At 45.9% G+C, this 12,588-nt stretch overlaps 1 protein-coding gene across 1 annotated transcript; it reads right to left on the bottom strand.

The window, feature by feature from the left end:
* Positions 1 to 2,634: 2,634 nt before the first annotated feature.
* Positions 2,635 to 10,070, bottom strand: LOC144134367 (endothelin-converting enzyme 2-like). Its single transcript, XM_077667290.1, has 2 exons — positions 8,397 to 10,070; positions 2,635 to 2,682 (listed from the first exon to the last, which is right to left on the bottom strand). The coding sequence occupies exons 1-2, from the start codon at positions 10,068 to 10,070 to the stop codon at positions 2,635 to 2,637; spliced, it is 1,722 nt and encodes a 573-aa protein (XP_077523416.1).
* Between the last annotated feature and the right edge of the window lie 2,518 nt (positions 10,071 to 12,588).

The following is a 12,588-nucleotide window of genomic DNA, read 5'->3' as shown; positions in this document are numbered from 1 at the left end:
ACCACTCAGCCAACGCTGCGGGTGGAGGGCTCCGGAATAATTTCGACTAAATGGGGGCATTTAACGCGCACTGACATCCCACAGCACCACAGCGCGCAGCACACTGGTTCCTATTGCGTTACGCCTCTATGGAAGCGCGGCCTTTGTGCGGTTGGGTTTGGGGCAGGGTACTCTGGCTGAATAGAGTCACTGGAAAATTTTCCAGTGACTGTACGGCAGTGACTGATGTGTACTTTTCTATGTGTATTTTTTCTTGTTTTGCTCTATATGTATCTTGGCTTCTTTTTTCTCTTCTTTCTTTATTTCTCTTCTAATTCATGTTAATTTGCCTATATTCATGTTCTAGTTTTTTGGAGTCAGACATTCATCTCTGGATTTAGTGAGAGGTTCTGAGTCATATTTAATATTATTGAATAATTCTCACTCACTTTTAATTCCTTGGATCATGATTAGTCGTGTAATTATCATTTTTTATCTTAGTAATAGTTGTCTTTCTTATCTACTATAGTGTGTTCCGCAATTAATAACGCACCGTAGAATGCCTCTCTCAGTTGAACCGGTGATTTGTTCCAGAACAAGTTCCCCACAGAAATGGCACTTTGTCGGCAGAATTGCTTAATACCACATCTGTTTGCCACAACTGTTTGATTCGATCACAAGAGCTTGAATATGCGAGTTGTCTACGGCGACGGCGACATTAAACGAGCGGCTCGCACATCGATTGCACCGGTGGCGCCATCTCGTTTGTCCGTCGTGGAGATTTACGAAAGGAGCGGGGGTTAGCGCTTTGCGGCAGGTTTGAAAGCGTTCTTTAACGAAAGTCTGCAGGTTTAGTGCAGTTTTGGTGACACGAAGTTTTTGTGATCATTGATTTGTTGTAAAACATTCTATTCGTCGGAAAGAGCTTGGTTAAGTGGTGAGAGTACATAGCCCTCACCGACTTTGTCAGCCAACATCCAATGGCGGAACTTTGGTTCATGGGTAAGAACTAGCCAGCACGGTCTCCCTCCGCTCGAGGGATAATAATAATAATAATAATCGGTTTTTCGAGAAAGAAAATGGCGCATTATGTGTCTCATATATCTTTGGGCACCTGAACCGCGCCCTAAAGGAAGGGATAAAGGACGAAGCGAAAGAAGAAAGAAAGAAGCGCCGTAGTAGAGGGCTCTGGAATAATTTGGACCACCTTGCGATCTGTAACGTGCACTGACATCGCACAGCACACGGGCGCGTTAGCGTTCTGCATTCATAAAAACGTAGCCGCCGCGGTCGGGTTCGAACCCGGGAACTCCGGATCAGTAGACGAGCGTCCTAACCACGGAGCCACCGCGGCTCAGGGAAGGATCAGTAACTAGGCAATGCTGAGGTGGCTCTATTTTGCAATCCCATAGGATATGATCGTAGTTGCCTCGTTGGTCGTGGTGATTGCAGTCGTGGTTGTACTGATCAGGATAATGAGAGCGAGGAGCGATGGGATGCGTATCGATCCCGTTTGTAGACGACGCCACGTAACCTCTTGTTCTTTAATCAGACATTTGTGTGGAGGGGGCACAGTTTTCCTCTTTAGTTGAAGCTGATTAGCTAGATCATGATTCCTGATAATGGGGTCCTTCGTGAAATTCAGCAAGCCAGACTCATCCACTGCCTCGTTGGCGAAACCTCTGCCTATATTGTTCGCTTCCTCGCTCACCGGATTCCCCGAATGGGCTGGGACCCATATCAGTTCGGAATAATTTGGTCAGAATTTGGTGCTGTTAAGGATTTTAACGGAGGTGTTCGTAGTTCGACCTTTTGCGAAATTATTGATAGCCATTTTGGAGTCGCTGAGAATGGTGCTCTCTTGCATATACGCTATGTCGAGGTCCATAGCTGCCTCTTCTACCGCTTCAGAGAATTTCGTTTTGATTGTTGGCAAGACGATGTGGCCGCCGTTCTCGCTGACAGCCGCAATTGCAAAGGCATTTGTAGGTTCGTATTCTCCCACATCTACATAAATTGTTCCAGCACACTGTCCGTATTTGTTATGTAAGGCTTTGGCTTGTGCTTGTCTTCTAACCTCATGGTCTATACGTTGCATGTTTTTGGAATCATTGGTAAACCAGTTCAAGAAGTGCCTTAAAACGGGCCGCACAGCTCCGTTCGTTTGCGTAAACTATGGCCAACAAACGAGATGGCGCCATCGGTGCAACCGATGTGACCCAGGTTTACGAAGTGTCTTACTAGACTTCAGTTCCGTATGTCCTTGCCCTTTTAGGTTACCAGCCTGGTAAACTGAGCGGTGCTGAAATGACAGCTTGATTGGGAGCACGCAAATGATGCCAGTGTGGTCGGAGGAATCGCGCTCGCATGTATTTCATAGCTCAAGTTCTCGCCAGAGCTTGAAACAGCAAAATTCTTCCAACTTACTGAAAACCGAAAAACGAGAATTTCATGCAGCGTTCTCTATCCACAAAAGAATGAGATAAAAATGCCGGAGCGTGTTTACTTTCCGCTTACCAGAGGAGGAGATGCCCAAGTGATAATCTTCGTATTTTGCACATTTTTCGCTGTATGCTTTGTATTGTTCAGGACCAGCCAACGAGCGACAGGTGGCTTCGAAGGCAGCCTTTGTTAGTCAGACGGCGCACTAGTGGCTTATGCTTCGTCGTTGACCTTGCTGACCACCACCTTCGTTGGTTTCTCCTGCGTGGGGGATTGTGCATCAGCGTCATCGTCCACAATCTCAAGCACAATCTCACACAACGTCACAAGCGAAAGAAAATTATTAATCCGAGCTTTTTGATTTCCTATCAAAAGCAGGAAATTGTCGCGCACATTTCTGTTTCTTAATGTCGCGGAAAAAGATTCCGGTTTCAGAAAATTCACCCTCATGTGTTTTGCCCCCGCAAGAAGCAATAGAAACAGTCGAAAGAATTGCCAAAGGATTAGAGCAGCGTTTCGCCTCTGTAATTCCTTTGCGCTCCGCGTTTGTGGCGTGAGTGGATCAGTTTCAGCATGTTCCCCCCATTACCCTTGCCGAGGTTTCCCCGATAGTGTTGAAGTTACTAACTGCTGCTCCTGGCACTGATAGTGTAACATCAAAAATGTTAAGGATCCGCTTTGGGCAGTCCCCTGCATCCTTATTGCAGCTGGTTAATTTTTCAATCAAACATACGTGGATTCCTCCTGAGTGGAAAATCGCAAAAGTGATCCCTTTACCCAAAAACAATGGTGATGGCTGTTCTCTGGGTAATGTTGTACCCAATTCATTGACATCAAACGTGGTTAAGTTAATTTAAAGGGTCTTACTCCTACGTGTTTCGGAGTTTGTTGACCACAATAATATCCTTAGTCTCTGTCGAATTGGTTTCCGTCGAAAATGTTCCATATGAAATGCTCACACCGATCTTAAGAGTCGCATTCGTCTTCCGCGACGCCAAAAAATGCATGCTGCGCTGGTGACATTAGACTTAGCCAAAGCTTATGACAGCGTAGAACACTACATATTATTGCAAAGGTTATATTCTCTGCACTTTCCGAATTACTTACTTTCGTGGATATCTGCGTTTCGTGAAAACAGAGAGTTTTTTGTCTATTAAATGGTGTGAATAAACAATCCAGAGGTGTTCCACAAGGGGCTGTCTTGTCACCTGTGCTCTTTAATATTCTAATGAGCTCTATTCCTAGCCATCAAAACATTCGCACGTACGTCTATGCGGACGACATTGCATTTTTCCCTGCTGCAGCTGACATTCAGTCTCTCTGTCTGCACCTGCAATCATACCTGAATTTGCTTGAAAGTTGGTTGTGTGACTTACGTCTCACCTTAAATGTAAACAAGTGCGCTGTACTTGTTTTTCAAACGAAAGATCCTCTCAGTTACCAGCGACAAAATATTCCTCAAGTTTAGTCATTAAAATATCTTGGTGTCATTTATGATGACAGCTTCAAATGGCGCTCTCACATTGACCACGTCGCAGCGAAAGGGGCTCGTGTTGTGGGCATGTTGCGTAGATTAAGTAATCCCCGGTTTGGAATGGGGAGAGATGCCGTTTTGATGAGATATGTTTGTATGTCCGACCAATTTTAGAATTTTGGTCTGTACTGTTTTCTGGTACGGCTGCTTAGAAAATTCGCCCACTCGTTCTTTTGGAGCGGGAAGCGCTTCGGTTGTGCCTTGGCCTCACCAAATTTTTGGCCCATAACGTGCTTTATCTTAAAGCACGTATTCCTCTTTTATCATCATAATCATCATTGGTTTTTTGGGGGGGAAAGGAAATGGCGCAGTATCTGTCTCATATATCGTTGGACACCTGAACCACGCCGTATGGGAAGGGATAAGAGAGGGAGTGAAAGAAGAAAGGAAGAAAGAGGTGCCGTAGTGGAGGGCTCCAGAATAATTTAGACCACCTCGGGATCTTTAACGTGCACTGACATCGCACAGCACACGGGCGCCTTAGCGTTTTGCCTCCATAAAAACGCAGCCGCCGCGGTCGGGTTCGAACCCGGGAACTCCGGATCAGTAGTCGAGCGCCCTAACCACTGAGCCACCGCGGCGGGTCGTCCTTTATTATCTAAATTTCAATTCCTAACTGTTCGGCCGTACCTAAGGATATATGAATCATATTTACACCGCTCCTTGTCTGCTTTTGTTGCCACGCGACTTATTTTTTTTCCCGTCCACTGGCCTAGATTTGATACCCCGCTGGTAGTTATGGTGAAGAGAGAGAGGGAGAGAATGAAAAGGAAACGCAGGGAGGTTAACCAGATGTGAGTCTCCGGTTTGCTACCCTACACTGTCTCCATGTGTGCACGTTCCTTTTTTTGCGTTTTCCTCTCTGTAGTTATGGTGGAAAATTTGCTTGAACCTTTATATGTTCTTTTGTATAACATCCTTCCGACAAAAACCACTGGGTACTCTGTAAAAATTGTCTGTGATGACATTTTCCCGAAAAACGCTAAGCATTTGCCACCCCACGATTTCAATGGATTATTAGAAGACCATTCACAAAGCCTACCTATTAGCTTAACGATACCTACTGACTCCTCCCAATATGATGAAAAGCCAGGGGTGGTAATATATTGCCCGCATCTAGATTGGTCTTTTTCTGGGCGGATTACCGACTACACCCCAATTTTCTAAGTGGAGTTTCTGGCGGTGGTGCTTGCACTTCGCAAACTAGAGCCACCTTTGTGTTCAGTGGCTGTCATTACAGACTCTCTTTGTATTCGTCCCTTGCTTCGGCTGTAGATTCGCAAATCCTAAACACCTTCCATTCATTACTCCCTCCGCATTTGAGCCTTGTTCACATGATATGGGTGCCAAGTCATAGCGGTGTGACAGCCAATGAAGTTGCGGACTGCCTGACAACGGCGTCCCTCAATGGCCCCGTGCTACCTATCGTTCCGGCTACAGCATACGTTACAGCAGCGAGGTTTCGGAGACAATGTTTGTTAAGAATGACAACCGGATCTCTTTTAATATCTGGTGATTACCTGCACCTGAGGTATTCGTGGAGCAGGCAATCATGACATTCTCGGCAGGTTGAGGTATCTCAAGGCTCCGATGCCTGATCACACCCTTAAATGTTTATTTGCACAAGTCTGGGTTGGCGCTTAATCCCGTCTGTCTATTCTGTGATGAGCATGAAACCATAGACCATTTTTTTGTTGTTTTGTCGCTGATACACCATGATGAGAAGACGGCTTTTAGTGAAACCACTACAACAGCTTGGCATTTGTTTGAGCAACTCAGTCATATTGTCGTTTGGAGCCACCATACTTGGGTACAGCCGCAGGTCTGTTTTGAGCGCCGTAAAAAATTTCTTCATGGAGTAAAGACGGCTACCTTGTAAACTTTTTTTTTTATTTTTGCAATGTTTTTCTTTTTATAATCATCATTACCATTTAACTGCTCGGCTATAAACATCAGTCACGATATCCTGCGTGAGTTATGCATTTATGGTTTCATTTCGTTGTTCCTTTTGTTTACTTCTTCCTTCCTTACCATTCATTTTATTTTCGTCCAGGAAATATTTACCTGAAAATCTCTCTCTGTCCCCCCCCCCCTCCAATTCTTCGCCAGTCCCCCAATGTGGGCATGTGCCATAGTACGAGGATAACAAGAACATCATCATCATCCGCCTCACTACGCCCACTGCAGGGAAAAGGCCTCTCCCAAGTCTCTCAACTCTGTCCTTTGCCAGCTGCGGTCACCGTATCCCCGAAGTAATCTTAATATAATCTGCCCACCTAGCTTTCTGCAGCCCTCTGCTACGCTTGTCTTCTCTTCCAATCCACACCGTTACTCTAAAGGACCAGCGATTATCTTCCCTTCGAATTACATGCCCAAGCCCAGTTTTTCCTCTTGATTTAGACTAGGATGTCATTAACGAGGCGACAGAAACCCACCAATATTCGCAGTCGATCACATCACGCCGCGAACATCCTTCGATAGCGGAATATCGAAAACATGAAAACGTGCCCTTTGATTTCATTATCTGAACAGATTCCAGAATCTGGGGCTGGTAAACATGTTACTCACATTGCTAGCCTTGTCTTGGCAATTCCCATAAGATTATCATCACGGAAACACGTTTGTGTTTTATGCAGAATCAGCCGCTCTACAGAGGATTGTCTCGGCAGCCGCCTATTGTTTCCCATGGCCTGGTTCGTAATCAGCCCTGACTCATAAAAACGTTCACCTACTTCGACACGCCACACTCATAAAAACGTTCACCTACTTCGACACGCCACACTCGTACCTTCTTATCGGTGACCTTTATACCGAAACCGATCTGTCTTGAATGGTTACCACATGACCACCTATACCTTGCCTCCTTTCGCCGTAGAGTGTTACTGCTTAGTTTTTGGGCATTCTGGGAATTGGAATCAAGCGTGAAGCTCCTCTAAGATATGCGGTTTTCTTTTAGTAAGGTCAGACACGACAAGCGCGCGAGTATCGCCTGAATGAATATGGTCGGAAGAGCTGCCTCCTCAGACGCTCAGACGCGAAGCGTTGGACTGAAACAGACACTCGTTATCATTTCAGTCCCCAAGCAGAAATGACACACGGAAAAAACTGAATAAGCAAATGCAATTTTTTAAACATACATGACAGAGAGCGGGGAGAAAGCGCTCGTTAGCTCGAGCAACAAGTCTTTGTATAACAGCGCCGCTATGAATCCACAATGCAAGGTAGAACAACGCCTGCCAAAAATCACGCTGGCGCTCTGGCACACTACAGACCACGAATTACAGCGAAGGACCAGCATGCATGAAGGTTTCCTTAAATGGCAATGCTACCCTTTACCATGGTCGCATTTACACGCAGCAATTCCGCTTCGCGAGGGTTCCAGAGGGGTGATAAAACCTTGTAGGCACATATCATAGTACAACGTCTTCAATGAGTCATTCCATGTGAATGATCCGCATCACTTGCCCTTCTCATGATCGGCGATCTACAGCAGTGATAAAATCTGGCGGAGTCATTTTCTTTGAAGGAATGCATCAAACACTAGCACTTTTACCCTTCGCGAATAATATTTAACACACCGCATCTACACCTGAATTTCGCGTACAGGGAACACAGCACGTTTGTATAAAGTGTAACCGAAAAGCACATTCTTACTGTGCCCTCCGACCAATTTCAGGGTGAAAGAGGAGAGATCCTTTGATGTTCCAACCAATCTAGTGCCGAAAAATTCACGTCCACAGAAATGCAGAGGAGTTTTTCACAACTTTGTGGGCAATTAAAATTCGAGTTGTAGAGTCCAGTTCGTTTCCAGTTCACCACTCTAGATGTAAATGAAAGACAAGCGAAAATAGCGGGTACTGGAATTTACAAGATCTATTAATTCCTTGGCACAACGCGAGTTGTGTAGTCACACTGAAACCGCGCCTGAAATTCAGTAGAAAGTAAAAGCAAGATTGGGCGTCACAATTATTTTTACGTCATAAACAAAAGGAATGAAATCTGATATATAAATCAATGCTTTGTTATATCAAGTGTTATATCACAGACGTGGATGAATTCCTTACGTTCCAGGTGTAAACGTTACCAGGGTGATTCTAGAGTCACACAAAAACTAAGCAAAACTTTAAAGAAAAAAGCAAATAATCTAACTACTACGTATCTAAACCCAATGCTAAAGAGATTCCTAAAGTATTTATGAGGATGTTCATGCTAAATGGTTTGCAACAAGGAAAGATCCTTGCGTACATGTCGCCACAACAGGGAAATCACATCAACATTCACAGAAATATTAGGTACCTTTGTGTAGTGACCCGATCACCTGCTATATATACTGCCCAGTGTCCAGGACACATCATGTAAAAAAAGAACATTTCTTCTCCGGATTCATTTTGGATCCTTTCGGGCATTTGAAAGCTTCAGCGAAATATTCAGAGCTCTGTACCAACTTGTTGCAGTCCGCCGCAAGTGGGTACTGGCCAGACGACTTGGCACATGTTAGATAGCACACCGTCATGAAGAAGACCTTGTCGGCTGGCAGGTCTTGGCTCAGAGGCAAAGCTTCGGTCTCTTCAAGAAGATGCGAGGTCATGAGGGCAGAATACGTGATATCTAGGGCGGGTATCTCCGGAAAGACGCTCCTGTTTCCCGCGCCAATGTTGCAGTTAGCCTTCTCGAGGTACATGGTATGCGTCGACTCTGTCAAGATGGTATCGATCGCAATTCCATTTCGTGTCCACCTCACACCTTCGGTGTCTATGGCACGCACCAGCTGCATCGCCATGAGGAAAAGGAGCCCACCGTACAGCATGGCTTTTGTGCCATTCCTGTAGTACGCAGGCGGCGTGGCGACCGCAATTGCCAGTTCCACGCTGTTTAGGACGTAATCATAGCCGACATAGTCCGGCAAGTTGTTCCATCGCCGTCGTAAGGCTTCTAGATACTCGCGGGTCCAGTTAGCTCTCATTGCGGCAATACTGGCCAAGGCCCAGTACCGGAAGAAAGTATCCGCCTTTTCCGGGAACTTGGCATGGACTCTCTCAAGTTCATCCTTGTCGACGGCAGGCGCCGGCGGCCAAAGCGCCTTCTTCACCGCGGTCAGCTTTCTGGTCGCGCGAACCTTGCTTTCCTTGTCCATCCACTTGCAACTGTCGATCTTTTTCACGGCCTCTGTGACAAGGGTATCGAAACCGGTGTCGATGGTTCTGATGTCTTGAGCCGTGAAGAGCGAGTAAAAGCCCAGGGCGAGAACCAGGGCCTTATACGAGAGTTCTACACGGTGTGCGCAGTAAGCTAACAGGTACTTTGCCGCTTTCCTCTCGCTGCCGTAGTGGATCTTGAGGAACTCGTAGCCTGCGAGGGGGGAATGGTACTGCACCAAAAGCCAAATTAGGTGTTTGTTCAGCTGCCTTGCGGTGTACTTTACCAAAATCTCGGCTAATGTTCTGATGAGCGCCATGTCGCTGACAACAAGATAGTCCTGAAGAGTAAGGTCAGGCTCAATAGAGAGCCCGAGCTGGAAAGCCTCCACCCAGTCACTAACCGAGGCGATTGGTACATGATTCCTGAGTTCGCCGAACGGGAACAACGCAGGCTGCATTTTCTCCGAGCTTATAACCGAGGAAAGGGATTCAAGGATGTCTCTCTCCACGTCCCGTACATTTTCGACGTCAGTAACGTTAATGGGAGGTCGAGTGGTGGCGTCTGGATAGAGATGAACAAGAAACAGCTCCCAGTATTTTACGTAGGTGAGTCTGGCGCTTCGGTGCTGCTTCCGCACGATGGGCAGGTACAACCCTGGACTCACTAGTATGCGGCGCCTTCCCGACGATGTAGGCTCCAGGACGCTGACTGATATCCAGAACGGCGACTGCCATCTGTAAGCGAGGTAGACAGTCAGGGAAAGCGGCTCAAAGAGCACCTTGGGGGGCTCCGGCCAGGTTAGGTCACCCCTCTTGAGGAAGTCTAAGAACGGGGTTAGCTGGGAAGCGCCCGACTTGTAGCCACTTATACACATGTCATACATGGCCAGCGGTTTTCTTCCGGCAGGGATCTTGAGGGATCCTTGCATCAGGATGTCCCTGAAGTCCTTGTACCAGGAAAACCGCAGGCTGTCCATAACTGACGTGACCTGCTCACTGTAGTCTGATGAAGAGTGCCATGCGGAGCATACGTAGTCTCTAAAGTTATTGCAAGGATCACGAGTCGAGTCCAGGTACTGGGTGAGCAGCGTCGTGTGCCGAACGCAGTCTTCGGTGAGACAGAATTCGCTGGTGTTCGATAATAATCTTGACACGGCCAAGAAGATTAAGAAAGAGACGATAGCGAAGACCGCGGCACCAGCGACAATGGTCAGGGTTGTCCTCTTATTGTTGGCAAATGTCCGTCCTATGATCGTAGACATTGGCGATCTTGCCTGCAAGGAAAAAAAACACTATAAATGACTAAGGCATTAATTTGGTGATCTGCCTACGGCATTAGTGCAACAAATGCGGTAATAAACTGGACAGAATAGTCAAAACAATTGGTTTTCAGATAATGAATCGCGCAGTACCTGTGGCACGTCTCGGTGGACACCTCAACTTGCCCTGAATAATGGATGGATGTTTTGAAGGAACGATAGAAAGCGGCAACATTGTGGAAATAGTACTAGTAACCTTTATGGCCCAAATGAGCCGGCAATAGTCTCCGCCTGAGGTGGGCGGTGTCTTCAGTTCAGCAAACCGTGGGCCCTGGCTGTTAGCCGCGGAATGTGCACCAGTGTGAGCTAGACGTCAGGGCCGGGACTGGTCAGCCCGAACTCCTACTGCTCTTCGGATGGTTGATGCTTGGGAACGTCGTACCTCATGTCCGACACACTCCCACAGTGGTTAGCGCAGGGTGTTGGGCACATTAAAGTGCTTGCAGCTGAATTCGTAGCACGTGGGGTGCATCCTTTTGAGCATAATTGCTTGGATTAAGAAGTTGTTCTGTATGTCCTGGATATGACTCCATTTTTCCTCCTCAGCCTGGGGAAAGGGGAAGAGTAGACACATCCTGTTAACCCAGAGGTGCTGTAGAATGTCCGAGTTATTTCTGAGAACGCCGTTCATTAACACGACGCGCCCGGCGGTGATGCACGAAGAACGTGTTCCCGGACCCTAGCATCATTTATTTATTTATTTATTTATTTATTTATTTATTTATTTATTTATTTATTTATTTATTTATTTATTTATTTATGTGACCCTCAAGGGTGCTTGACGGCACATTAAATGAGGAGTGGGCGCAAGAACAGCGGTTAACATTGAATGTTACATGGGAATCAAGACGATGACGTGGCTTCCTCGATGGCAGTCTTGAAATGGGCTTGATCAGAGATTAGTGCTAAGTCGGAGGGAAGGTCATTCCAGTCGCGAGCTGTGTGAAAAAAAAAAAGATTTCTGAAAAGTAGTAGTGCGGGCACGATGCGGGATGACGCTGTTTGTATGGCCTGTGCGGGGTGTTCGACGTACGGGTAGAATGAGCTTGCTGTCACGGGTGAACTATGGAAAAACCTGTGATAAAGGCAGAGACGTGAAATTTGGTGACGGGAAGCGACAAAAGGAAGTTTTAGTTGGAACTTCAAGGCGGATATGCTAGAGTATCGCGAGTAGTTGGAAAGGATAAAGCGAGTGGCCCGATTCTGAACAGATTCAAGGGCTGAGGTAAGGTTAGAGAGATGGGGGTCAAATATTGCGCAAGCGTATTCAAGTTTAGGTCGCACAAATGTTTTAAAAGCTATTAATTTTAAAGAAGGTGTCATGCGCAGGTTACGCCGGAGATACTCAATAGCTCGATTAGATTTATTTTATTTATTTATTTATACATACTGCAGCGCAATTATGCGCTATGGCAGGAGTGGGAAAACACACAAAAAATGCAAGGAAACAAAATGCAGCAAAATGTACAAAGTAAGCACTACAAAAAGTTAAAATCACAAATGAAATATCAAACAAGAAAGGAAACTGTTAACGACAGGGTAAGAATACACAGCTATTATGCGTCTTCAACGGCAGTTACAAAGTTTTGAAATGGACAAGAACGAATGGACCCGGGTAGAGAATTCCAGGCTTCTATTGAGCGGGGAAAAAAACTGAATTTGAACAAATTAGCATGCGCAAAATACGGTATCAAATTAAGCTCGTGATGACTTCTTGTAGATGATAATGGCGCAAAGTTAATGTAGTGGTTAGCTGACAGCCTTACTGAGGAATTGACGACACAATGTAAGAATTTTAATGATTCAGTGTGGCGACGGACAGACAGCGTGGTTAAATTCAATGAGAGAAGTGTAGAAGAGGGTGAGAAATCGCGATCATAACGATGACATATAAAACGCACAGCTTTCTTCTGGACTGCTTCTAACATGTTAATTTCGAATTGCTTGTACGGGTTCCACACTACAGCTGCGTAATCAAGAACAGGGCGGATTAGAGATTTATACAACAGTAGCTTTGTGTCTTTTGGTGAATTGGGTAGCGTGCGTCGTAGATAACCTAGTTTTTTTAGTGCTTTATTACATACGTAATCAATGTGTTTAGACCAAGACATGTTATGCGTGAATATGACACCAAGATATTTGTACTGCGAGACCCTATCCACCACACGGCCATTGA

This window comes from Amblyomma americanum, chromosome 5, assembly GCF_052857255.1.
Source record: "Amblyomma americanum isolate KBUSLIRL-KWMA chromosome 5, ASM5285725v1, whole genome shotgun sequence".
In the NCBI taxonomy this organism is placed as follows: domain Eukaryota; kingdom Metazoa; phylum Arthropoda; class Arachnida; order Ixodida; family Ixodidae; genus Amblyomma; species Amblyomma americanum.
The sequence above is the reverse complement of the archived record's forward strand: the minus strand, read 5'-3'. Positions and strand labels throughout refer to the sequence as shown.

What these genes read in the sequence shown, in the direction of transcription:
- LOC144134367 (XM_077667290.1), bottom strand. Translation starts at nt 10,070, where the DNA reads ATGGACAGCCTGCGGTTTTCCTGGTACAAGGACTTCAGGGACATCCTG. An exon ending in CGGCGGACTGCAACAAGTTG is followed by an intron (nt 2,683 to 8,396) that starts GTACAGAGCTCT and finishes TCCCCCACGCAG; the next exon opens with GAGAAACCAACGAAGGTGGT.